This window comes from Acanthochromis polyacanthus, chromosome 12, assembly GCF_021347895.1.
Source record: "Acanthochromis polyacanthus isolate Apoly-LR-REF ecotype Palm Island chromosome 12, KAUST_Apoly_ChrSc, whole genome shotgun sequence".
Taxonomy (NCBI): Eukaryota; Metazoa; Chordata; class Actinopteri; family Pomacentridae; genus Acanthochromis; species Acanthochromis polyacanthus.
In genome coordinates this window covers 6,230,124-6,254,448 of record NC_067124.1, presented here as the reverse complement: position 1 = coordinate 6,254,448, position 24,325 = coordinate 6,230,124, and the positions used below count along the sequence as shown (strand labels likewise).

The following is a 24,325-nucleotide window of genomic DNA, read 5'->3' as shown; positions in this document are numbered from 1 at the left end:
GATGTATTTCTGTTATTGGTTACTCTGTTCATGTCAGTTATTAAACATTGTAAATTATGTTTTCATCATCATAATTGTTGCTGTGTGGCAGCTTGTTACACACTGACAGCATGAAGATGAAGGAAAGACAGGAGAACTTTAGATCAGCACAGACATGGACAACACAGCCTGGCTGAGATCCAAAAGAAGTCATTAACAGCTTGATTACCACATAGATCAGTCTCATTCTGGACAGGGCAGCTGGCCACTGTCTCTGTAGTTTTTTTTTTTTCTTGCCATATGCACCGTACGGATCTGATAGTGGAAGAGTGTGAAGGTCACTTCGGTGTCAGTAAGGCAGATGTCTCAGTGGATGCAATGCCTCTGGTGAAGACACAGTTTTTAGGTAAAAGAGCTGCAGCAGTCAGAGAAGAGGAGGGTTCAACTGCACAACACAGAGCAACAGAGCTGAGAGGAATTTTAATGACAGAGAACTGTGCAGAGTTAAACACGAGGCTTCTGCTTGAACTTTCCAAAACAAAATCCTCACACATGTTTGATGAAATATCTAAGTACACATAATTTAGCTGTAAAGTTATGGTTAAAATATTAAAGTACAGTGTGGGTCAAACTTTATAATTTACCCAATTGGAGGCAGTCTGACACAAGAAAACATACAAACCTCATTACAACATCAGGTCAAGCTAAATGCAATAAAGAATGATAAATCTGCCACTATGACTTCCTTAATGGTTAGTTCCCCATATGATTGAAAAACGGTGATGATCACCTCTGCTGACAGCTGATTTTAGTGTCACAGCAACTGAAGCCAAATGGAGCACAAGATTATGCATAATCAATCCCAGTCCAGATAATTGGTAGTGTTTTAGGAATAAGATGCGAAAAAAATAAAACAAGGCCGAATGGTTAAGACTTGGGAAATGGAACATTTGAACAGAAACTGTCACACCATTTCAGTTTCTCTACATGCCTCCTGTCAACCAGGCATAGCCCACAATGGAGATCCCAGGAAGCAGAAAGGGAGTGGTCCAGATCTGGTGTGAGAATGGTCGGACTTGGCTCAGACCTGCTGTCCAGCTGGGTTCACTGTCAGTCTTCAGCTCCAACTTGGGTCTGAGCCCAGTGGTAAGGCCTAAAGCCAAAGTGGCTTAAGGCCGAGTGTCTTACTGCCGGCGTCACTACACCATAACAGTTGCCTGCAAAATGTAAGATAACAACAACTACTATTATTATTGTAAATAATAGGTAAAATAATATTTACTTTATTGATAATACATTTTGAGCAGGGCCGGAGTGGGATTCATTTTCAGCCCTGGAGTTTTATATCTCACACGTCACCACTTTAGATCATGAGCTATTATTATTAAAATCATGTAATTGTAACCTTACATGTTAAGTCTACAATAGCATACTTTTCTGTACAACCTTGTAATTCAGCATATTTTTCTAAAATAGTTCCAATTCAGTGGAAGTAAGGGTTGCTTCACAATGTGGATTTATTTCAACATAAGTGCACATCTCCAACATTATTATTGACAGCACATCATTTTCAACAATATCAGAATCAATATTCTGTTCAAATAAGTGTTCACAGATATCCAGACATTAAAAAATGAATTAAAAGAATAAATAAAGATATTTCATTTTAAATTTAAAAAAAATGTTGCAGTTTCTAATAACGCTATCATCTGTTTTTGCTCTGGAAGGAAACAGTTCCATCACAACTTAGACTTCACAAATATGAGAACATCAGTTAAGGGGCAAATCTCCAACACTGCTCTTTACAACATCAGAATGTTTGTATGTACATCCTGTGATTGAGAGCGAGCAAAGTAATCAAAACTATCAACAGACTCATCTTCATCTGTCTCATCCCTAACTTGTGGTTCAGGGTTCTGCTGCTGTAATCAGTCCCTGAGAAAACTCTGCTCTCCTTTCACACTTCCTCTAGTTTTCCTAGACTCGCCTGCACCCGTATCACAATAAAAAAAGAATCTGTACAGGCATTTTGAATTAACCAATTAAGGTATTTTCAATGGCAACATTTGCAGGCTTATTTCATATTACTTTCATTCTATTTGCGTTCATTTGTGGGCTTCCTGTATTTACTATCTTAGTTTTAATGATTGAAAAAAAATTAAACGGGTCACTGCTATTTTGTGGGCATAGAAAGTAATTATACTGGAACTAATGCTTGCTTGTTCACACACTCTGTTCCAACAGCTCACCTGTTCCTTCCATACTGACAGGAGCAATCCCCTCATCACTACTGGCTCCTGGCTCTGCTTCTGACACTAAATCACATTTTAAAAATATTCATACTTCTCAGCACAAATCTCCTCTTTTTACAAAGCCTTCTGATCAGTTCAGGTCAGTTCCATTAATGTGGAGATGAATCATCTAGCATCTCAAGGCACTTCTCATATAGAGCAGGTCTACACCATACTCTGCATTATATTCATTCGAATAATATTCACTCAATGAACCACTCTGGACTTGTGGGCTCATGGCTGCTGCTTGGTGCTGGATTTCTTCAGACTCTGAGGGGCTATGAGACAAAGTTTCCCAGATATGTGGCGTCGCATCATACTGTTATTTAAATTATATAATGTTTTGTGATATGCCAAATGCCACACCATTCCTTGACTTGACAATTAACTTGAACGGTGGTTTGAAGGCAAAGTTCAATAGCTTGTCGTACTATTTCATCGTCCTCATTTGATGTTTCAATCCGCGAGCTCGTTTTAGTGAAAAAGTCAACAATTTCAGCACATTTGGCTGCATGTGTTTCCAGAGCTTTCCTCTTTTTAATTGTTGCTTTCTTCGCGCCAGCCTTGCTCGTTCTATTTTCCATCTTTTAAACACCTCTGACTGTGTGGATGGACGTGCTATGTCAGAGTGCGCCTGCAAAAAAAAGAAAAGAAAAAAAGAGCTGCCAGTGGAGGCGGTCCAGGGGCCGCTGCAGTACCATACGTGATCAGACCAGTGCCATGACTGAACACTGGCACAAAAAAACAAAACAAACAAAAAGTGAAGGCCGGCCCTCACTGCCCAAACATCAGACCGGCCCACCAGGAATTTTCCCGGTCCTCTCGATTAGCCACTCCGGGCCTGACTTTGAGTGAACAGTAAAGATAAATAATACCATTAAATTCATACACGATGAAAAAGTTAAGGACTCTCCCACCATTTCCAGGTATTTCTATCAGATCAAGTTCTGTTTTGAAAGACAGTGCATATATTCACTCCTTCAACAAACTCAGAGCTTTAGAGCTTCCTAAAAACATACATTATTATACCTTCAAATAAAAGGTTAAAAACCCAGATAGTAAATCTATCTATCTATCTATCTATCTATCTATCTATCTATCTATCTATCTATCTATCTATCTATCTATCTATCTATCTATCTATCCATCCATGTATTACATATTGTATGTTTTGTATTGTATATTGCCCAGGCAATCCCCTCAACTACAAATCCCAGAGTTCTTTTCCAGCGCTTAATCTGGTCATATGACCAGCCAGCAGGAGCAGGTGGTTTATGGTCATATGATGTTGTTAGCCGAGGTTGAGGAGCAGCAACATCTCAGCTGAATCACAGCTCACATCACTCCCTACATTGAAAGGTAAAGCTGGAGGAATACCTCCTTTTCACCCTGTGTTTTTCTGCCTTTAGTGACGGATGCTGCAGCCTCACACAGAGGCAGGAGGCGGAGGAGAGGGGAGGAGAAGGGAGGGAAGGATGAGGGGGATGGGAGGCCATCAGAGATAACTCTCCGTTGCTTTCTCTAGGCAGCAAGGGAGCACTGTGTAAATCTATCTGCTGAAAATACATTGTGCCTGCAGGTTGTCTGTGAGGAGTATGTGTTTTTGGATGGATGCCAGAGATGTAGAGCTGTGCACTGATCTGATGAAGTGAAGGGATGGATATGTGACTGTGCTACAATCACTTCCTCTTCTACGAAAAGAGTCCCTCTGGAAGGCAGCATGTCTGTACATATATATATATATATATATATATACATATATATATGTCAGTGTTTAAATGCAGTGTTTTGATTAGCTTTTGATAGCAAGAATACAGACAAATGAATCAAACCAAGACTGTGGAGTAGGGTCAGCAAAATAAATAAAGGAATAAATCGGGCTAAAGCATGTTGAGTTTGGTCCACCCAAAAATAATTTGTGGCTTTAAATCTCTGAGACGGGTCAATATTTACCAAGTTTTTTTCCATTTCTTCATTATACACAGGCTCAGTTTAGGTTGACTATCTAGGTTAGAGTCAGGTTTATAGAACAGGTCGGTCATGTTTTCTAGAGCAGTAAGCACATTTCTGCCTTTTAGCTTTGTTCTGTTTTCTTGTCAAGGGTTACACATTAAGATTTGTACCATGTTCATTCTTTCACAGTTGACATAAATATCAGCCTATTAGCTAACTGGAACCATTAGCTTCACACAGCTGACCCTGTCCAGATGGAAGAAGGTGACTGTACATATCATTTTACCTATTGTCCATCTGTTCTGTTAAAGGCACCACACTAAAATCACTTGTCAAATATTGTTCAGTTCCCTCTCCTGCCATTAACAGCTCTCAATGTTTAGCTGGTAGGTATGTGGTAAAGAAGCATCCATATGAGGGCCAGGACCCAGTTTTTCCCAGCAGAATATTGCATTGTTCAATTCACATGCCAGTGGTTTCAATGTTGTGTATTACTACAGATGTGTCTTCAAAGCACTTGAATCTCAATATTATAGTAGTAGACTATAGAGCTCACTGCACTGTTACTGCGAATGGGAATGTATTGAATCACTAACAGTCCAGTAAGGTAGAATGGACACTTGTTATGAATTTAGAGCACAGTTACAAAAATGTTTGGTTCTCCACTCTACATAGCAAACAGTACACTTATGGAGCATCCCCAGTCATCCTCTTTAGAGCCTATAGGTTGATGCTTGAGTAGATCAACAGCTTGGGTTTAGCAAAGAATAATGTTTGTAGAGACAGCTGTAGACAACAACACTGATGAACAGAAGAACAGCAGAACATTCTTGCTGGTGCTGCCAAGTAATCTACACAAAAAACACCCAAGACTGTCCATAACCTTAGAGACAAGACATGGGATCGCCCGATTTTGTTCCATGGACTAAACTGATGGCGATTATTGGTGTCGAAGAAAGGCAGATGGCCAATATTAGGAACCAATATGCATTAAATGTAACGCTTTAACAGCATGTAATAGCAGGAGCCTGTCATTCATAACTGGGCTTTTTCATTATTATGGGTGTAAAATAGAAATAGGAGTGAGTAAATTGGGAAGCTTTTGTATGTTTATGTTGGATCCACCGAGACTTTATCAATTGGTCTCCTTCAGTTCTGTCTGCTGTTCCTCTCCATTTTCTTAATCTTTCACTGTCTATCACTTTTATTGCTCACTAATATCCGGATCTTAACACATTATTAACTATTGTTTCCTAGACTCTGATTCAGGGTAATCTGTGGCTGCTTTCTAACTTAGCTGCTCTCTGTTAGCATAGCTTTAGCCATTGTTAGAGATTGTTGATTTCCTGTTTTGTAGCAGTTACTCGTGTTCCTTGTTCAATTTTTACAATCTTTACTTGACAGACATTTCAGAAACTACAGACAGTGAGTAGTACATTTATTTTATCAGTAATCTGTCAATAAAAATACCAATACCGCTAACCAGAAAAATGTCAAATATCACCTGTCCCTAGATAAGACTGGTTCAAGCAGAAAGTAGAACTTTCATTTTACCAACGTGGAGCTGCAGAAACATTGACTATACTTCAGCATTTTGATGCATAATTAACATGCAGATTTAAATGTCATCTGCAGAGTAGAAAAGTGGCAGGAGTTAACTTAAGGTTCTTACAGTGATGGTGTAAATGTATTATCCGTCAGAGGGCAAGAATCAATGAGACAATGAGAATGGGATCCAGGACAGAGTTTCAGATGAGGACGAATAGCTTCCTACAGCAGCTGAAAAACGTCCATCAGAGATTTAGGACAGAAATTCCTCCAAGGGTGACACAGAGACACCTCTCTACTGCCTAAATCTGTTGACAGAGAAAGTGCCAAAAACCTGCACTCAGATCTAACATTACCGAAACAGAGATTTGTTTGACCAGTGCAACCGAGAGAAACCCCTTAATACTAGTGTGCTTTTATACAACAGTTATATGCTTCTTACAATCACTGTTTGTCAGAAACAGGCAAAAAAAAAAAAAAAGGCAACTTAGAGGGAGACCTCTAATTTAGGAATAAAGCAAGGTGATGATTTGCTTTCTTAAAAAAGTGAAAAACACTTTGTTTGACATAAGCATGGACGTGACCAGATACAGTATCAAAGAACTGGTGACTGTAGAGAGTGAGTGGCACTTTAAGAGGGAGATCAAGGTAAAATGTGGATGATAAAAGAACTTTCTATCCTAACTACCAGGTCTGTGAGTGTGTGGAGTGTTGTTAAAGAAAACAAGAGAGGAAATGAAATGGACTGTTTTCTGCACATACCCCATATAACTGTAATGCATACGCAAGCTGCATAATGTGTAGGTGTACAGTTGTGTATTGCAAATGAGTCACCATTTAATATTACATAACTTAGAAAGTTAGAAAAGTATATGGGTGTTAAATGAAGCTTATTAATACAATCTCAACTCTCTCCATTTGGTATGCCTGGAATGATGCTTATCAGGATGTTAGCCAGAATATATGTAACAGGATGTTGAATGCTGGGTGTTGCGTGACTCGAGATGACTCATTGATCATCTAGCTGATCCGGACAGCAGATTGTTCTCTTCCTACTCTCATTTTTCTTCCTATTTGTTATTCTAGTTGCAGTTTGATTATCTACTAATAGGTAAGGTTATTCAGTGATGAATCAGTGTGTTCAGTACATTTTCCCATCGGGACAAAGGGACCTAGTGTGGGATTCTGTTGTTTCAGAACTGTACTTTAACAAAACTTTAGTGGCTGGTGCATCATTATTCCTGTTTTGATCATTCTCATAGTGGATATTCTAGGGATATGTGCAAAAGGACATGCTTAATTAAGTGAGTTTCTTTGACTATAGCAGCTTCTTCTTCTTCTTTTTGTTATTATTATTAATAATATTATTATTGTTATTATTATTATGTTTTGCATTGCTACTTATTTGTAGCTTAGAGCTTGACCTTGAGTTGGATCTCATGTATCAGGCTGGTTGCACAAATGGATTGAAAATAGCTCTTGTTTTGTGCCTGTGTGTGGATTGCTTTACACACACACCATACTTTTGTTGTCTAACTTCAGCAGCAGAAACCTAAGTTAGTCTACCTTTTATGAGAACTTCATGATTTTGAAAATACCATGTGACCAAGGCAAATATAGCAAATTCCTGTTTTCATCTCAGTATGTGTACAGTACACATGATGTAAACTGAGGTGACAGTTTGCAGGGTTTGTCTCATGTAAAGTGTCTAGTATTGAAATCTGTGCAGGGACACACCCAGACATTTATCTGTGTCAGCAATGCATGAGATCCACAACCTTCACTGCATGTGTGGATAAGGTTTACATATGGCTCCCATTCAGAACTGCCATCTGCTGTGTTATCTGTACAAATATATGATCATCCTTTGGCAAACAGTGACAGTCACACTGCGTAAATAATTAGATTTTGCTTGACATTGTGTGATCGTTTTAGCAGTGCACTGTACACTGTCCATTATACACATATCAATAAACATCTCCCACTGGTTACTTATATTTCCCTGCATAATGTCTTTACCAGAATCCCATTAAATTAGTATGAGTATTCAAGGTCCTGAGAACACGACTGATATTTTATGAGGGATAATTATTTTGTCTACTATTTTTCTTACACAACTGCTGTTTTCCTAACACCACCAACAGACTAACAGGTAATTCTTGCAGGCAGATAGATGCATAGAAAGACAAATAAGGTGTAAAAATAGTAAAAATAACCTTCTCAAAACCAATAACTCCATAAACGAGTTAGGGGTTCAAGACTACCGAGAGTCTTCAATGTACAGATTTATGCTTTTAATCAATTAAGTTGTTTTGGACAGAGACTGTGTATTATATGTATTGTAAGCACTCACAAAACATGCATCACCTACATACAGTACTGTGCCAGAGCGCATCCTACAGATTGGATAGAAGAACAAAGCTGCTCTCCTACTTGCTTCTGCTTTCACTATGTAGCCTCTGTTGAAATTGTTACACACAGGTGATGGTGAGACAAAATGTGTGATAACTGGATGGATGTGAGTGGCAGTAAAAAAAAAAAAAAAAAAGCCAAGACAAGTTTCTTTCATATTTCATGACAAAAATACCCTCTTTACAATTTGAAGAGATTACATATCTCATCTGGCCTAGAAATGTCTCAGATTCCCTGGAAGGAGATGAAGCTGCAGTTGGTGAAAACAGTGTTGGGGTTACATGGATTTACCTGCTGTCACCATGTCGGACAACTGAGACATGAACTTCCAGCAGATCCTGTAAGCTGAAAGTTGATGCAGCTGCAGCTCAGATTTGTTTCAACACATTCCCCAACACCCTGCCACAAGACCACTGTCAGTTGGTATCACTGCTGACCAGGAGCACCACACAAGCCTAGCTGTTTGGAGAAGCTGTAACCCAGTCATCTGACCATAACAATTTGGCTCTTGCTTGTTTGTTCCCAGAATTAGAACATTAGCTGCCTAATACATAACAGACCGGAATATATGTCATTGCAACAAGATAACCAATGCCTTTTATCACAGCAATCAATTTTCCAAACTGTACATACCTAGCCTCCTAAGACCTGGCGTCCACATATGTGGACAACATTTTTTTTAAAGAGCGTATTACTCATAATAATAATAATAATAATAATAATAATAATAATAATAAATTAATATCAATAATAATTGCAATATTAAAAATAAAAACAATAAAATAACAATATAAATGTTAATATAATGTAAATATAATACATATATTATTCTGATATTAGATATTATCAGATTATTGTATTTATTGGTTGCTCATTATCCCAAATAACTGCACAAAATCTAAAATGCAGCCCAACCAAAGTGCACGTGTTAGAGGCTAGAGATGGACAGGTGTTTCCTGCTTACTACGCTCCACCAACAAAAGGTCCAACTGATCCAACCACCACAACAGGGCTGGTCCATAGCTAGACTCTTCAATTCTGTGATTCCCTGGTGGTGGAATGAGTTACCAAACTCTTTTCGATCTGCAGAGTCTCTCTCAGTCTTTAAGAAAAGACTAAAATACCAGCTCTTAACAGATTTGCACTTGACAGAGTGCAAAAAAGAGAAAAAAGTCCTATTATGTCTGCGCTAGGGCTGAAACTATTCCTCAAGTTATTTGAGTTATTCGATTACTAAAATTCCTCGCAGCAAAATTCTCTGTATCGAGGCTTTGTTTAATCAACTACATGCTAGACCTCAAGTCACAAAATCGAATCCAGACTTCATTCGATACAAACCGGGTCCTTAAATTTGATGGGACAGTCTGTTTTAACCAGCACAGCTTTTCTAGTTATGGCAGGAGTGCCCAACCAGTCTGTGGTCTAAACGGTCATCTAAACTAGCCGCTGGTGAGCACTCCCTCCGGTCAAGGAGGGGCCCTGTGCTGCCGCCTCGTCTCCTGTCCTTGTGGGGGCCACCGGCCCGTCTTCTGTCCTTGTGGAGGCCACTGCCCCATCTCCTGTCCTTGTGGGGCTTGAAGCCGCCCCTGCAGCTTTGAAGAGGCTTGGCACCTCCCCTTGAGCCCCGAAGATGCTTCGAGCCTCCCCTGCCACTATTAGGTGGTTCCACTCTCCTTGGGACGGAGACCAGCCTGAGTCTGCTGCCCTTACCTCCAGTCTGAGGGTGGTTCCAGAGCCAACAGACACCTCCCCAGGCAAAGTGGACACCCCAGCACCGAGTGGTTCCCCTGCAGCAGAAGTCTCTCCAGCCCGGCCCCCGGAGGGGTCTCCCATCCGGTCCCCAGTCCAGTCTCCAGCCGAATCTCCCATCCCGTCCCCAGCCGAGTCTCCTGTCCAACCCCCGGAGGGGCCCAAAGCTGAGTCTCCAGCCCGGCCCCCCGGGGGGTCCCGCCGCCACCGGTTCCCAGCCCGGCCCCCAGCCCAGCCTCCCGATGGGTCCCGCTGCTGTCGGTTCCCAGCCCGGTCTCAAGAAGGTCCCCCTCGCGCCAGCTGCCGGTTCCCAGTCCGGCCTCCTGAGGGTCCCCGTCGTTCCAGCCTGCCCAGCCCCCTGGACGGGTCCCTCCACCCTGTTCAGCCTGCCCAGCCCTCGGGCTGCCCCCCGGAGCTGTCCCCCCAACCTGTCCAGCCCCCGGGCCACCCTCCGGAGCGGTCCCTCCAGCCTGTCCAGCCTGCCCCAGGAACCCTCCTCATCAGTGACACCCCATCAGCACCCTGACCAGCCCAGTTGTGCACCAGGAGGTGCACATAGAGGGGGGGGGGTACCGTCATGGTCCCTCCCTTCTCTGTGCTGCGCCCCTGGCTAGTTGTCAGCTCTGGTCAATTGGGCGCAGCTGCCGTGGAGCACAGCTGCGCCCAATCAACAATCAGCGGCACTTATAGCCTGGCTCACCCTGTCATTCGCCCTGGGTCATTGTCTCTGTTGCTCTTGCTGGCTCTCCACCAGCCACTCCACCCTGGTCTGCCACAGCTCCGGACCCCCCGCCTGCTCTGCCTGGCGTGTTTCTGGAGCTCTGCCCCTGCCTTGGCTCCCGCTACCCTGCTCCAGCACACTCCTGCAGCCGCCCCCTCTCCACTGCATATCTGCAGCCCCGTGCTCTCTGCTACATGTTGGCAGCACCAGTGGACACTGTAATATTCTGGGCTCAGAAGAAATAATCCAGAGAGAAACTGTTAACATACGTCTTTACTGCGAGACGCCCGGAACAACAATACAACAACACAGAGGTAAAAGTCCCTGTAAAATGGTTGGCCCAACATAAAGTAACACACCGCTGCTGTTACATACTTCAACCACAAGGTGCAACAAAAGACCACTCTATCACAATCCTCCCTTTTTAGATTGATAGCTGTGCTTTCAACAATAACATCTCAACAGCAAAAAAACAATGCACTTCCTGCAAAAAATGTTTTTTTTAGCAAATTAACTAAATTCTCAGCCTTCTAACAATGTAAGTGACTATCAAAATATAGTTTAAATGCACATATCAGCATACTGTATTTTAGAGATTTAGTCTCTGCGGACGTGTCCGTTGTCTTTCTGGGTACCTGCATTTGGCAGGTGGGCTTTCACTTTTAGCAGTCGAAACAGGTGTTGGTGGCAGCTCCACAAGCCGTTCAGTTTGTGGAGTTTGTTCAGTGGAGACAACAGGTGATGTCTGGCTCACTGGGGTACCAGGCAGGACAACTGGAACAGCACAGCGCATTTTTTCTGATGGCATCTCTTCTGCAGTTGGCAGAAACAACTTAACAGGGGGTTCGAACAGTGTTTCTCGCCATGGTAGCATGTGATCGACATGCACTGTACGCTGTCTCTGTCCCTCTTGTACAAGATAAGTGACCGCACCCAGTCTCTTTACAACTTGAGCCTGAATCCATTTCTCCACTCCTCCCCTGAAGATTTGAATGCGGACAGCCTCTCCGTCCTGAAAAACTCGAACAGTTGAGTTCCCATGGTCATGATGGTGTTTCTGTGCAGACTGTTTTTCTTCAACCTGTCTGGCTAGGTCAGGCTTGAGTAGACTGAACCGGTTCCGGATCTGGCGTTTCAGGAACAACTCAGCTGGCGTTCGACCAGTCACAGTGTGTGGTGTACTGCGATACATGAGCAGGAAGTTCGCCAAACGGTGGGTGAGTGACAACGAAGCCTTTCCATCTGCTTCCAGCACATCTTTCATCAGAGCACGTTTCAGAATTTGTACTGATCTCTCTGCTGCTCCATTTGATGCAGGGTGGTAAGCAGGCACTGTAGTGTGTTTAATTCCATTTCTCTCCAGAAACTGAGTGAACTCATGAGAGACCAGTTGTGAGCCATTGTCTGATACTAGCTCTTCTGGCAGTCCATACGAAGCAAACAATCCCCGCAGTGCTTCGATGGTGTTGTGCGAAGTGGTGGAGGACATAGGGAAAACTTCCAACCACTTAGAGTGACTGTCAGTAACCACCAGGAAATGCTGTTTGTCTTTCTCTGCAAAATCAATGTGAATCCTCTGCCACACTCTTTCTGGCCATTTCCAAGGATGTAATGGTGCGACAGCGGGCATTTTCTGTACAGCTTGACAGATAGGGCAACTTTTCACCAGTTCCTGAATATCAGCGTCACAGCCTGGCCACCAAAGGTAACTGCGGGCGAGGGCTTTCATGCGACAGATACCCGGATGTTCATGATGCAAATCTTTCAGCAACCTCTGTAACATGGGGGTACAATGACTCTTTGGCCCCAGAGAATACAGCCTTATTCTGCCGACAGCTCCTGTCTGCGCATGAAGTACGGCCGAAGCGCCTCATCCTGCACATAACCAGGCCAGCCATTCATCGTGTAGTTCCACACTTTGCTGAGTACTGGGTCCTTTAAAGTAGCACTCTCAATGGCTTTGGCACAAACTGGCAGTTCTTCCACATGTGAGAAATAAAAGATACTGCCCTCTACTGCTGTGTCATCTGCTGTGATGTGGGGTAGGCGTGACAAAGCATCTGCATTTGCGTTGTCAGCTGATTTCTTGTATTCGATATCATAATTGTACGCCATGAGGATGAGGGCCCAGAGTTGCATCCTCAACGCCGCCAAAGTTGGAACAGCTGATTTTGGCCCCAGAATGGCCAAAAGTGGCTTGTGATCAGTGAAGAGTGTGAATTTCCTTCCCTACAGATATTTATGAAATTTCTTAACTCCAAAGATGATGGCAAGTGCCTCTTTTTCAATTTGGGCGTATTTCCGTTCCGCTACAGTTGATGCAAAAGCCACAGGTCGTTCCTCCCCGTTTTCCATAATATGAGAGATGACAGCACCCACTCCATATGGTGAGGAATCACATGCAAGTCTTAGGGGTAATCGGGTGCTATAATGCACTAACACTTTGTTCTGCTGCAGCAGGTTTTTTGCCTCTTTAAACGCTTTTTCACATTCAGTAGACCAAAACCACTTGCAGTCGTTTCTCAGCAGGTCATGCAGGGGCTTCAGGATGGTAGATGGTTTTTTTAGGAAACGGCTGTAGTAGTTGAGAAGGCCTAAGAAAGACTTCAACTCTGTGACATTTGTTGGGGTAGGTGCATTTGTTATAGCTGCCACCTTATCTTCAGTAGGGTGTAGGCCATTCCTATCGATGCGATGTCCCAAATACTCCACACTACTCCGAAGAAATCTGCATTTGGAGAGCTTTACCCTGACACCATGTTTCTCCAAGCGTGTGAGCACTTCATCTAGTTTCTTTAAATGCTCCTCCTCCGAGGAAGCAGTGATGAGGATATCATCCAAAAAACATGTCACATGCTCCAGCTCCTGAAGAATCTGATCCATGACAAACTGAAAGATGGCAGGAGCACTGGAAACACCATAACTGAGGCGGTGATACTTGTAAAGGCCTTTATGGGTGTTAATAGTCAAATATTTCTCTGACTGTTCATCTAGCTGCAGCTGTTGGTAAGCATGAGAGAGATCAAGTTTACTGAATGATGTTCCTCCTGCCAAGGTAGCAAACAGGTCTTCAGTGTTAGGCAGTGGATACGTTTCCTCTTCAATACACTGATTTACACTGACCTTATAGTCGCCACATATCCTGATTGTTTTATCCGCCTTTGGTACAGTGACGATTGGAGCTGCCCACTCACTTTTTTCCACCTTTGAAATCACCTGTGCCTTTTCCAGCTCCTTCTCCACTGCTTCTTTGAGGGCATAAGGAACTGGACGGGCTTTACAGAAGATTGGTGAGGTGTCAGGTTTTGTGCGGATTTTGGCTTTGAACCCTTGAATGCAGCCTTGGTCCTCAGAGAACACTGCCTGATGGCGCTGTATCACTTCTTGCACTTCTGGGTCCCACTGTACTTGTGTCAACACTCTGTACACTGTGAAGATCTGTTTCCAGTTAAGTTTTAGCTTCTTTAGCCAGTTTCGACCAAACAGAGCAGGTCTGTTCCCTTTCACAATGATCAGTGGTAGAGTGACTTGCTGGTCCTCACACTGTACTGGTATCATGATGTACCCTCGAACAGGGATTCTTTTGCCGGAATATGCTTTCAGCTTTAGCCTGGGAGCTGGTATGAGGGAAAAATGGGCAAGGTTTGCTTTGTAATATTTGTCAGATACTACTGACACTGCTGACCCAGTATCCAGTAGCATGGTTGTGCTTTGGTCTCCTAGTGAAACATCCACTGTGTATCCCTTTTCACTGCCTGAGGTAGAGTACACTGCATACAGTCCAAAAAGCTCAGCATCATTTTCTCTTCCGGATGCATTTTCTCTGGCTTCCACATACTGAGTTTGTGAAGCAACTTTCCCTTTTCTACAGGCACGAGCGATGTGCCCCACTTTGGAACAGCTATGACACTTTTCATTTTTAAATCTGCAGTCACGTGCTAAATGCTTCCCATTACAACGGTAGCATGCTTGCTTCACTTCAGTGTCTCTTTTGAAACCTTTCGGGCCCCTTGCTTTATTTTCATTTTCTCGCCTGAACTGTCCTTTCCTCCCCTTTCCAAAAGAAGGATTTTGTGACAGGGCATTTACCTGGTGCGAAGCACTGTGTCCAGAAAACTCCATTGTATTCCTGGATCCAAGTTCCATTGAAACAGCAATCTCACAAGCCCTGGAAAAAGTCAGCTCCTTTTCCGACAACAGCCTGCGCTGCACAGCATCAGAACGCATACCACTCACAAAGCGATCTCTCAGGGCATCATCCAGGTACTGTCCAAAATCACAGGTGGTTGACAGCTGTCTCAAAGCCACAACATAATCCGAAACAGTTTCTCCTTCCTTCTGGTTACGTTTTTGAAAACGAAAACGTTCTGCGATCACAACTGGTGCAGGCCTGTAATGTGTGCTCAGTACTTTCGTCAGCTCCTCATACGGCAACGCACTTGGCACTTTTGGAGACACTAGATTTTTCAGCAGCTTGTAGGTGTCTGCTCCGATCACTGACAGAAACACACAAACCTTCTTTTCATCTTCAATATCATTCGCCAACAGCCACTGTTCCAACCGCTCCAAATATGAATCAAAATCCTCTTTAGATTCGTTGTATTCATCCACGCGACCCACAAGGAAAGCCATGTTAGCTCGTCCAATGCTAACTACCAGCTCCACACGTACCCGGTTCCTCCACAAAAAGCTCGTTCATGTGCCTTCGTACGACCAGTGAACGTCTTTTCTGGGGTCTTTCATGCAGCGGGAAACTTCAGCATCCTCGTCGCCATTTGTAATATTCTGGGCTCAGAAGAAATAATCCAGAGAGAAACTGTTAACATACGTCTTTACTGCGAGACGCCCGGAACAACAATACAACAACACTGAGGTAAAAGTCCCTGTAAAATGGTTGGCCCAACATAAAGTAACACACCGCTGCTGTTACATACTTCAACCACAAGGTGCAACAAAAGACCACTCTATCACAGACACCACCACAGGCTGCTGGCTGCAGAACCAGTCAGCCACCGTCTGTTTGGAATTATGGACTGTGAATCAAGCCGTTTTGTTGTAGTTTAGGTCCTTGCCCATGCAGTGGCCAGTTTTGGTTTATTATTCGTGGTAATTTTCAAGTATCATGAAAAGTTACTGAATTGTTATCAAGAGTAGGCACAGTTCAAGCTTACAGCAATATCAACACTGCAAGCTCTTGTTTAAGACCTTGGAGCAAAATATGCACCTCACAGACAAAATGTCTTAAAGGCAAATTGTCACAGCTGGTAAATGTGTTAGCCATAGGATACACCCTTTTGATTTTGAAAGATCCCCTGGCCTTTTTTGCACCAGTTACTTATATTCCTAGAATAGCCAACTTCTTTATTATGTACTGTGTTATATGCAGCACTGTAATAGTGGAGGTTTTAACAAACATTGTTGCCTGTAGCAGAGCTTTACACCTTTAGCCTTGTTGTGACATGAACGATGTTAAGGGAATGCAAATGTTTTCTTCCTGCCATTCAGGGAATGAGTATTGGAACTCACCTAATAGCTTAAGTAAGTGACTTGAATGCTGGATTGCAAGTGAGACCCTTTAGTAAGGACAGAGAGTAAAGGGAAAGGAGCCCTTTTCTGGATTTAATTTGTGGATTCAGGGAGACAAGAGGCCTTGCCATCTGAGATAACAAGGCCGGGCTCTGTGATGTGTGAATAATGGCTGGACAGAGGTTTAGACATCATTAGAATAATCAGTCTCGATGAGGATGGAGATGCGCAGCAATACAGGGGAGCTGTCTACTGACGGCTGATAGTGCACTAATTAAGATGCTGCAAGTGCATGATAGTCTTTTTTGACAATGCAGATGTACTATGATACATCCTCTGTCAGAGAGTTTTGTTTTAATATGCTTCTGCTCATTGTTTCATCTTGATTTGCCCATTCAATTCAATTCATTTTTAGTTCTTTATTCATTATACTTGCATTTTCCTTGTGTGAATTGTCCTCTGTTGTAGAGCTCGGTTAGACAGTTTTGCTTAAGCAATTGTATTCATTTTTTTAAAGACAGATTTTACTTTGTTCTTCATTTTGCTGATGCAAAACATTTGAGCTTTGGGGAACAGTTCAGCTGTAGCTCACTGCTGTTGGAGAGCATTCAGCGTGTTTGAGGTTTTATTGCATTCCGCTACTCATCTTGCTGTCTGCCGGATTGGAAACCCCATTGATCATATCAGATTGGTTAAGTAATTGATTGTTACTGGTTATTAACCTCCCAGAACTTTGGACCCACTTGCCAGCCAGTGAGAACAGCCTGTAATCAGTCACAAATGGCAGCCGCTAATGAAATTAGTTCCTGGTTCTGCCTCACAACTTTGTTTGTTCCACAAAGTATTGGCAAGGGCATAGAGATGCCATGGTTTACTCTCCCCAGAGAATGGAGTGATAGAACAACAGAATGCAGATAATGAGCTGCTGTGTCTGTGTTGTCTCTTTGTAATTACTCCAGTGTCTGACCAAAATATAAAGATGAGGACATGAAAAGTTGTACTTGCAACAATTTGTCTACCACCAGGGCAATCACTGCAGACACAAGACTTGAACTGTATTTGTAGTAAACTATCAGTATGTGTCTCTTATTGTAGACTATACCTAAAGACGTGTATGGGTTTTAAATCATCACTCTTTTTATTAATATATTTTTTCTGTTTCAATTGCTTTAGAACATCTTGCATATAAAAAATACTTGTCAGAAGTGTTTAACAGCAAACATTAATTTCTTTGGAAGTCTCATACAGAGATGTTCCAGTAAGGAACATCTCTGTATCTCTTCCATTAATAAATATACTGAATATTACTGAACAATATTACTGAATACTAAATATTACTGAATTTCCCTTTGGGGATGAATAAAGTGATTCTATTCTACTCTATAAATGTCTGATCTTTAACCTACCAAAGAATCATTTTCTTTTGATGTTTCTAGTCTTGCAAAGTCATAACTGTTGCCTGTTTACAACTCCAACAGACACAACATAATACATGTTTTAAAGTTTTTGTTATTACTATTATTATTTTATCGATAACAATCTGTCTAGCTCTGTTCTTGAAGAAACATCTGCCTGTTTAGTTGAGAAATGTTTCACTATGTTCATAAGCTAATGTGCCATTTTTTTTTCACTGTTTGGTGCTGGCCATGAAGTGTAAAGTGGCTTTAATGTAACAGAGAGTAGTTGAAGCAGTAAAATCGCGGGCCCATGACCCAAAACAATATGAAAAAGTTTCATCAAACTCCAACAGCTGCAGTGTGTGAAGCCAAATACTACTACCTGTGGTACTATTAAAGATGGAGATAATTTATATTTGGTGTTTCTGAACCTATCTGCACAGATACACAGAAGTACCTTAAAATGCAATGCCTATGATGGCCACTTAAGGGTGGTTCCAAAAAATCAATGACTCTATCTAATTCCCATTCAAAAGCATAGCATTCTCTCTACAGCTATAGTGCTGAACAAGTTTATTAGACCACCTGTCATGAAAATGAGAAAACAAATATTTTAGAAATCTGTCAAAAAACTTGTTTCAAACTAAATACTGTGCTGTTATTTATTATGCAAATAACAAACTGGAACAACTAAATAGTCCTTATTCACATATATTAGCTAAAAATCTTAATTTTTAGTTTGACCTTCTTTGGTCCTGATAACAGCTGCATCCTTGCTGCCATTGTTTTTATGGATTTGGATGAAACTTTTGTGCCATTCTATTTTTGAATTCAATAAATCTCAGATCTGTTCATTAGGATTCAAGTCTGGACTTCGAATTGGCCAGTCATCAGTTCCAGTACTCCAGGTTCTTTTTCTTGGTCCAGTAGTCTCTGCACAGCTTTGAAGTACGACTGGGGTCATTGTCTTCTTTTTATATGAACCCACGACCAATCAGGTTCAGTCCAGAAGGGATTCCATGATGCACCAAGATGTTGTGGTAGACCTCCACTGTGTTTCACTGTGATACATCTAGCATCAAATGTTCACCAGCTTCTCTGCAGACATAAGCCAATGATGCTGACCGAAAAGTTCAAATTTGGACTCATTCATTCAGGGTCTTCAAGTCATCTACAGTTGAGCGTTTATGAATGTTTGCAGTTCTCAATAATGGCTTCTTGGCAGCTATTCTTCCCTTTGAGCCTTGTTCCTTCAGTCATCTGCTTATGGTCATTCTGGAGACTTTCTCACATTCTGATCTAGAAGAATTAATCTCTGTCTGAAGATCAGTAGTGGTCTTCCTTCTGTCTCTAGTACTTCAAATCTTGAGTTGTCTGACATCTGCTTCAGTCAGCTTTGGTTTTCAGCCTCTTTTTTGGCACATTTTCTAAGTACCAGTCTCTGCAATGGAGTCCAAGGCAGACTTGACCACACTGTGATAACACTTTGTCTTGCCCTATTTGTCTCAAAGACCATCCAGTGTCATTCTGTCATTCTCAGTGAGTTTCCTACGCTTCACCATTTTAAACAGAAGTGAAGAATTTCAAACTGAATTCACATTTTTATACCCAAATTTGAGCCAGCACACTGGAATTCTCCGAAAAGTCAAAACTTAATCAAGAATAACAAAATCAGAATCAGAATCAGAATCACTTTATTCATCCCCAAAAGGAAAAAATGAAAAAAAAAAACAGCCACTACAATTTTTCTTTCTGTTCAGAAATGCAGGCAAATAACTGTAATTGGACATTTCAATCCAAAAATAATCACTTTGCCATTTTTTTCAGCTTTTTTGTAAAGCGTCCATCCATTCATTCTCTATACACCGCTTTATCCTCACTAGGGTCGCGGGGGGTGCTGGAGCCTATCTCAGCTGACTCGGGCGAAGGCAGGGGACACCCTGGACAGGTCACCAGTCTGTCACAGGGCTACATATACAGACCAACAATCACACTCACATTCACACCTACGGACAATTTAGAGTAACCAATTAACCTCAGCATATTTTTGGACTGTGGGAGGAAGCTGGAGTACCCGGAGAAAACCCACACATGCACAGGGAGAACATGCAAACTCCATGCAGAAAGATCCCAGGCCCACCCCGGGATTTGAACCGGGGATCTTCTTGCTGCAAGGTGAAAGTGCTAACCGCTACAAGACTGTGCAGCCTTTTGTAAAGCAGCAAATTAGAAAATTTTGGATCCTGGATAACAACAATAATTCTATTTTAGTATTAAATATATCATTTTGATTAAAAAGCTGACATATTAGTGGACAAACTATTCCAGAAACATAAAAAACAGTTTGGTAATCAGTGATACTGTTAATTATGGACAACGGTGGCAAACACCTTAAACTGGGTGATGGTCTCAATTAGTTAAGCACTGTATATAGTCAACAAAATAAAAACAAAACAAACTCTTCATTGAGTTATTATGTTCTTAATCACTAAATTCCCAAAGTGTGTTGTATCTCATTTTGGGAACCATTACTTTATTGAGAGATTTGAACAGCTTGCAATCCCTTTGGCCTGATGCACTGGTGCATGTTCTCAGAGTATGAAGCAGCACCCAACACTGCCTCTACTGAAGATCCTGGGATAAGATGGAAAAGATGGTGTCAAACATAAGCTGCAGCTCTGGCCTTCAGAACGGCTCCTATGCAAACCAATAGGTGGATCACACCTTGCTATGCAAATATATTGAAACTTTCGGTGCCTGAAGTAACCAGTTTGCTCAGAGAAATCAATTTACGTGGATATCAGTGTGTTTAAATCGTGCAGCAGACCAGTTGGCAGATTTCTTCCTCGCACCCAACCTTATTTTAAACCGATAACTTTACTATTTTACCTGTATCAGTGGGAGAAGGTAGTGTCAGATACACACTGCTTTGCTTCAACATGAATGTGTCTATTTTAACAAATGGTTAAATGTTCAGCAGTGGAACCTGACTTATTTAGACTCCTACAGGCTATGTTGCATTTGTTTCAGTTTCAGTCAGTCTTTGTTTGGAGTTGTACTGGATATAAGGATACACGTTTTACTTACCACTCTACTGCTCATTTCCCTGTCTTTTACGATGCAGTCTACTTGTAAAGTGCTAATATATATATATATATATATATATATATATATATATATATATATATATATATATATATATATATATATATATAAACTGTGACACATATACATAGAGAAATCAGTGTTGTCCAGGAGAAACATTTGCAAACAAAATGCAGCTAGGTACATTTTTATCAAGTCACTCAAGCTTAAGACACACATTATGAATACTAATTAAGAATAGCCTGTAAAATATGAAGCTGTATTGTAAATTAAATTACCCACAAGCACATCCAAGTGCTGCTGAAACAATATCTCGACTGACAGAAAATTAATTGGTAATTTTTCATGCTAAATGCCACATGTTCCATGGTTTCGGCTGCTATAATGTGAGGATTTTTTCTCTTTGTTTAAGCAATTTGAATTCATTTTTCATCATTTTTAAAAACAAATAAAGAATCAGTACTTTACAAAATAATCTGCAGATTCATCAATAATCAGGATAATCATCCAAACAAAATAGTTACAAATCCAGCCAGCTACAATGGTGAAATTCTGCTTACAAATGAAGGCTTGACCAGCAGCAATCTAATGGAATAATATATAAAGCATTTTTTTCTGTTTGTAGATCAATATTAGTATTTTTACTTAACTCATTCTGTGTAAATGCTGTTGAACAATACATTCCATCTATTTCCATTTATTGTTTCTGTGACAGACTGTTCCTTTAAACCAAACTGCTAATTGATATTCGGCCTTATGCAACTGCCCTGCATAGCTGACTTTGAAATTGTGATTTCATTTCTTCAAAGCACTCTTTCATGTGTACTTTCCAGCCGTTTGTCCACCTGCCGGGATACTTCATCAACCATGCTCCGCAGAGCGAATTTGATTGCAATATAATCAATCAGGTTTGCTTTTAAAGTATTCCACAGATGAGCCTGTGCTTATCAGTCAGCCAAAGCAGCCCGATTGTTTCCCAAAGCATGACCAGATGACTGCTCGGCATTGTGTTCCAAAATGCCTCTGATTATCTTGTCATACCCAGAGAGTGAAATCCATTCAGCTTTTAAGTCGAGTCGCTTTTGTCGAGGCTTGACCAAGAAGCATCTTATCATCTTGTACTGACAATTCAGCTTCATGACATGTGAAATCTGAATATTAAGGAATATTAAGGGGAAGCGATGGCAGTTACCCACTGTCCAGCATTACCAGAATGTGTTAGACTGATAAAAGAATACCCGACAGTGGCTTTGGAATGCCTCGCATGTGGTGATTTAGGGCTGGAAGAGGATTTTCATGCTGGTGTGTGTTTGTGTTTGTGCATACTGAGGTCTGTTCCACACAATTGGGATTGTGTAGCTATGGTGATGGCTGTGAGGGACTGTGAGAAAGCAATCTCCAGGAAGTCATAGCCGCAGGGTGAAGCATATGTAGCATGAGGATGGCACCAGAAGGCCGCATCGTGGATGTCCAGTTGGCCATCTGTTGTGGTCCTGCAGACAGGGCCAGGAAGCCCCCCATCCCCCCACCCTAGCCCACAGAAACCACACAGAAATATTGGTATTTTCAAATGCCAGGGCCCGGGACAGCACTCGCTTCCCCCAGGGAGCTCCTCAGCACATCCCAGACACTGAGCTTCAGACGCTCTCAGTAGGACTTCCAGAAAACATCCTCGAGTGGAACGATGACTCCGTGCAGTGCATTTGTTGGTGTGCAGAATGAGACTGCTAGAGTGGAAGTGGTCACAGCATGGCTCACTCATCGGCCAAAGATCATTACTCTTCCTTATCGCAGGCCAAGTCCTCAGGCTGTTCCACTCTGCACCAAACAGGGAAACCATTACCAGACCGAATCACTGGAGGCCCGTTCACCAGGCCTGAGGAGACCTTTTGGCATTCCACTGCTGGTGTGATGTTACTGTTCTTATAGTACACTGTAAATGAAGTAAAATACCCTTTGCACTGTTAGATGTTATGTGAAGTAGTGGAAATGTGACCGTGACAGTCTTGTGTTTCAGCTCACAAGATTTGAAGACAAGACAGGATTTTCTTCCTATCATCCAAAGAATCTTAAAATAATTTATGCATGACTCAAAAACAGTACAACACTACAGTGACATGTTGGTTACCCTTTTCTTTCTTTCTGAGGGAAATACCAAAGTAATATGTCAAAGGCTGTTTTTCAGCTACTCTAACTAGGAAAAGTGAGGTGTATCTACAAGGTATCAACGTCTACATTTTTGTTTTTCAGTGCCATTACCTGCTTCATGGTTTCACACTAAAGCACACCCAAGTATGGTTACTGCATCTGAATTTCTACATTACTATTTTTCTTTCCATTGATATCAGTTGTTTCTTACTGAGGAGATAAAACGTGATATTTATTCAGCAAAACATGTTCATCTAAATTTTAAAAAAATGAGGGTTGCTCAGTCCACCATTTTGGTCCAGATGGAATTAAGTATTGGGTGTGTTCCCAGGAAATGTGGTGAAAACATAGAAGTCCACACACATTTCCTGTAGCCCACCAGCAGTACAACACTTTTGTTGTTGAGTAAAAATATCTGGACAAGCATTGATTTGCTTGCCATTGAACTAGAGAAATCCGTGCTCCTCAGAAAATGAAAAGTAATGACTGACTGACTTCAATTTAGCAGGTTGACATTCCTAACATACAATCAGTGGACTGGCACAAAGTTTTGGTACATTTTTTTAAAATTCACAGAAGTCTTCTGATTTAACATCTTCAAGTCAAAATTTCATGAGATGAGAATTTATTTGGATAAGAGCATGTTCACCAATCTGTCAACCAGCTGACCTAGAGATTGAAACCCGACAGACCATCAGGAGGAAATCCATTTTTTGTCACCTGTCTCCACAATTTGACTACTATGGTCTCAACTCAGAGCTTGTATTAACAAATGAGGGCAGGAACATATCAGCTGATATGTAAATTAATCTCCTGCTTTTGCACACCATGGTGCATGAACAACTATAGGTGGGGTAAATATCATATCAAATAAAGATCATCATATCATTATTAACCCGTTGCGCTTCAGTGTTCCGCCTGTGGAACACTTTGAGATCTGCATAAGCATTTCCTATTATACAAAGACTATACACCGATGGAAAGCTTAGATTCTCATGAATCCGCCGGTATAAACCACTTTCAGATGTGATTACCACTGCGGGTAATATAAACACACTTGTCCGACAAACAACGAATATCCATCCATCCGTTCTCTATAGACGGCTTTAGCGTACACAGCGCGACTCACATTTGCGGGTTCATTATTACACACAGATGAAAATATTCCACAAAAAACGGCCATAATCCAACCTTGGACATCCAGACGAAACAAGCCAGTAACATATTTTGTCCAAAACATGTCCTGAAGTCGGTATATAATCCACGAATCGGTCGTTTTCGAGGAAATGCACCTCGCGATGCGCGTCCAATATTCCCTGTATTTCTCGCCATATTTTTATTTACAAATAAAATATTAGCGATTTTTTTGTACTGAAAATGGCTGGAATTGACTACACCTTATAGGGCTATCAATTTTTGAATACCTTTCATTAATCACTGACTTTTGACTTTTTGTGTCATCCTCGTCATACGACTAAAGCAATGTCCTGACATTA

The 24,325-nt window shown here is 41.6% G+C and overlaps 2 protein-coding genes across 2 annotated transcripts in view; both read left to right on the top strand.

Annotated features, from left to right (window-relative positions):
* The first annotated feature begins 3,515 nt into the window (after nt 1–3,515).
* The window catches only part of tsnare1 (T-SNARE Domain Containing 1), a 217,941-nt gene continuing 197,131 nt past the window's right edge, over nt 3,516–24,325 (top strand). The window contains exon 1 of the mRNA XM_051956820.1: nt 3,516–3,629. The gene's annotated coding sequence lies outside the window, so the exon portion shown is untranslated. The remainder of the gene's footprint in view (nt 3,630–24,325) is intronic.
* LOC110959406 (basic salivary proline-rich protein 1-like) lies at nt 9,814–10,458 on the top strand. The gene has a single exon (XM_022206260.1). It carries the CDS (start codon nt 9,814–9,816, stop codon nt 10,456–10,458), a length of 645 nt encoding a protein of 214 aa, XP_022061952.1.